At 38.6% G+C, this 1,720-nt stretch overlaps 1 protein-coding gene across 2 annotated transcripts in view; it reads right to left on the bottom strand.

Annotated features, from left to right (window-relative positions):
• Positions 1-1,720, bottom strand: part of LOC107090172 (protein FAM160A1-like) — a 32,288-nt gene that overhangs the window by 21,828 nt on the left and 8,740 nt on the right. For both annotated transcript variants that reach the window (XM_015383412.1, XM_015383414.1), the window contains exon 2: positions 874-1,123. In XM_015383412.1, the coding sequence (XP_015238898.1) occupies positions 874-978 (105 nt within the window). In that variant the 5' untranslated portion in view covers positions 979-1,123. The remainder of the gene's footprint in view (positions 1-873; positions 1,124-1,720) is intronic.

Raw genomic sequence — 1,720 nt, forward strand, 5'->3', positions numbered from 1 at the left:
TTTATCAATGTATTCAACTGCTAGCTGGAGCATCAACCAATGCTGTTTCTTTCTGGGCTGCTCAGTGACGCAGCGGGTAGCACTGCTGCCTTGCAGCCAGAAGGTTCTGGGTTCGATTCCTGGCCTGGAATCTTTCTGCATGTTTCCATCCATTTATATTTTTCACATTTGTAATCAAATTATTGATAATAGTAAGAAACAATCTAATGAATGAAGTTAGTGTGGTTAAGTAATTTCATATTCACTTTTAGACTTTCTATGCAGCCTCTCCAGGTTTTAATTTCACTGGGTAATTAAAGAATATAATTTGGCACCCGAATAATATAAACATCTATCATCTATATGTGTTTAACAATGCGTAAATGGTTTTAAGATGTTAGGCAACGGTTTTACAAGCAGTGGAATACACATTTATAGCCTTTAAGAGAGAATGAAGATCTGTAGGTTTTGCTGTTTTTAGCAGAAACAGCAAAACTGGATCATTGGAAATGTGAGGATTTTTTCATCCAATGGAAAATAATAAACTCACAAATAGGCAGAGCAATGATAAAAGCATATAACATGCTATCTAAATCTGTAATCTTCTGAATGTAAAACGTTCAGAAATGAACGCACACACAGAGATGTTGAGGTTTCTGTTTTTTGTTTTGCTTTTTTGGCAGTAGCAGAGATCTGGTGTAAAAGGATTCAGTGATTAAGGGCCAAAGTCTGGATCAAAAACCCACAATAACAAACCAAGACTAACAATCGCCCACATTCATACACAGTCGGCCAGAAATTATGAAGGAAAGGCCAAACTAAGAGCTGGAGGCAGTGGAGACAAACAGGCATTATGAGAAGGGAACCATTCTGATTGAGCTGATGGTTTATTACCTGCATCCAGTGGTTCTTAAACACAATCATGCAGGTCTCCGGGTCCACCCCTCTCAATGTGAGGGACTTCTTCCGTTTGCCCCCGACAACCACCGAGGCCATCATTTTGACTGTCTGTCAGGCAGCTGTGGTATCTTCCAGTTCAATGTGAGCAGGACGCGGCCTGCGGAGGAAAGAACCTGGAGGATCCGCCCAGTTCTCTCGGTCCGGAGTCAACCGCCATGCCTGGGCTCAATGAGCTGCTGCTGGCCTGCCACAACATAAAAATAAAAAATATATTTGAATGTTTAAATATGAAACCAAATCTACAACAATAAAGCAATATGTTAATATGGCTCCCTGTTACTTTAAGCCTCCTTGGTTACAAATACTCATTACCTCTGATATAGTTTATTGAATTGATTCAGCTTTACACATAAATAGATGCAACACAAAACTGTTGAATTAAAATTAAGACATGGTTTCTTGGTTTTTATCCAAATGCACAAAAACTCTTACAAGATTTTAGAGAGGAACAAAAGGCTGCAAACCTTAACGAGCTTTATTACCATAGACAGGAAAGATGGCATCAACAAGAGAGCAGTCAACAGAAACTTTAATATAAAATGACAAAGGTCATTTAATAGTGCTTCATAGGATGCTGAGTGTTCCCAGGTGGCTTTAGAACCAGTCTGGATAAAATGTAAAGGTTTTGAAAAGGAAAACATTCAGGTGGACTGTTGAAGACACAAAACATCCTAGCAGAAACTTAAAGCTCTTTTGGAAATAATTAAAGGTATAGATATCTTCAGGTAACACAGAGTACATGTCAGACTAAATAATACTACTTCAGCGATAGTTTCAAGGC

Source organism: Cyprinodon variegatus, unplaced genomic scaffold (genome assembly GCF_000732505.1).
Source record: "Cyprinodon variegatus isolate N-32 unplaced genomic scaffold, C_variegatus-1.0 Scaffold284, whole genome shotgun sequence".
NCBI classification, from domain to species: Eukaryota; Metazoa; Chordata; class Actinopteri; order Cyprinodontiformes; family Cyprinodontidae; genus Cyprinodon; species Cyprinodon variegatus.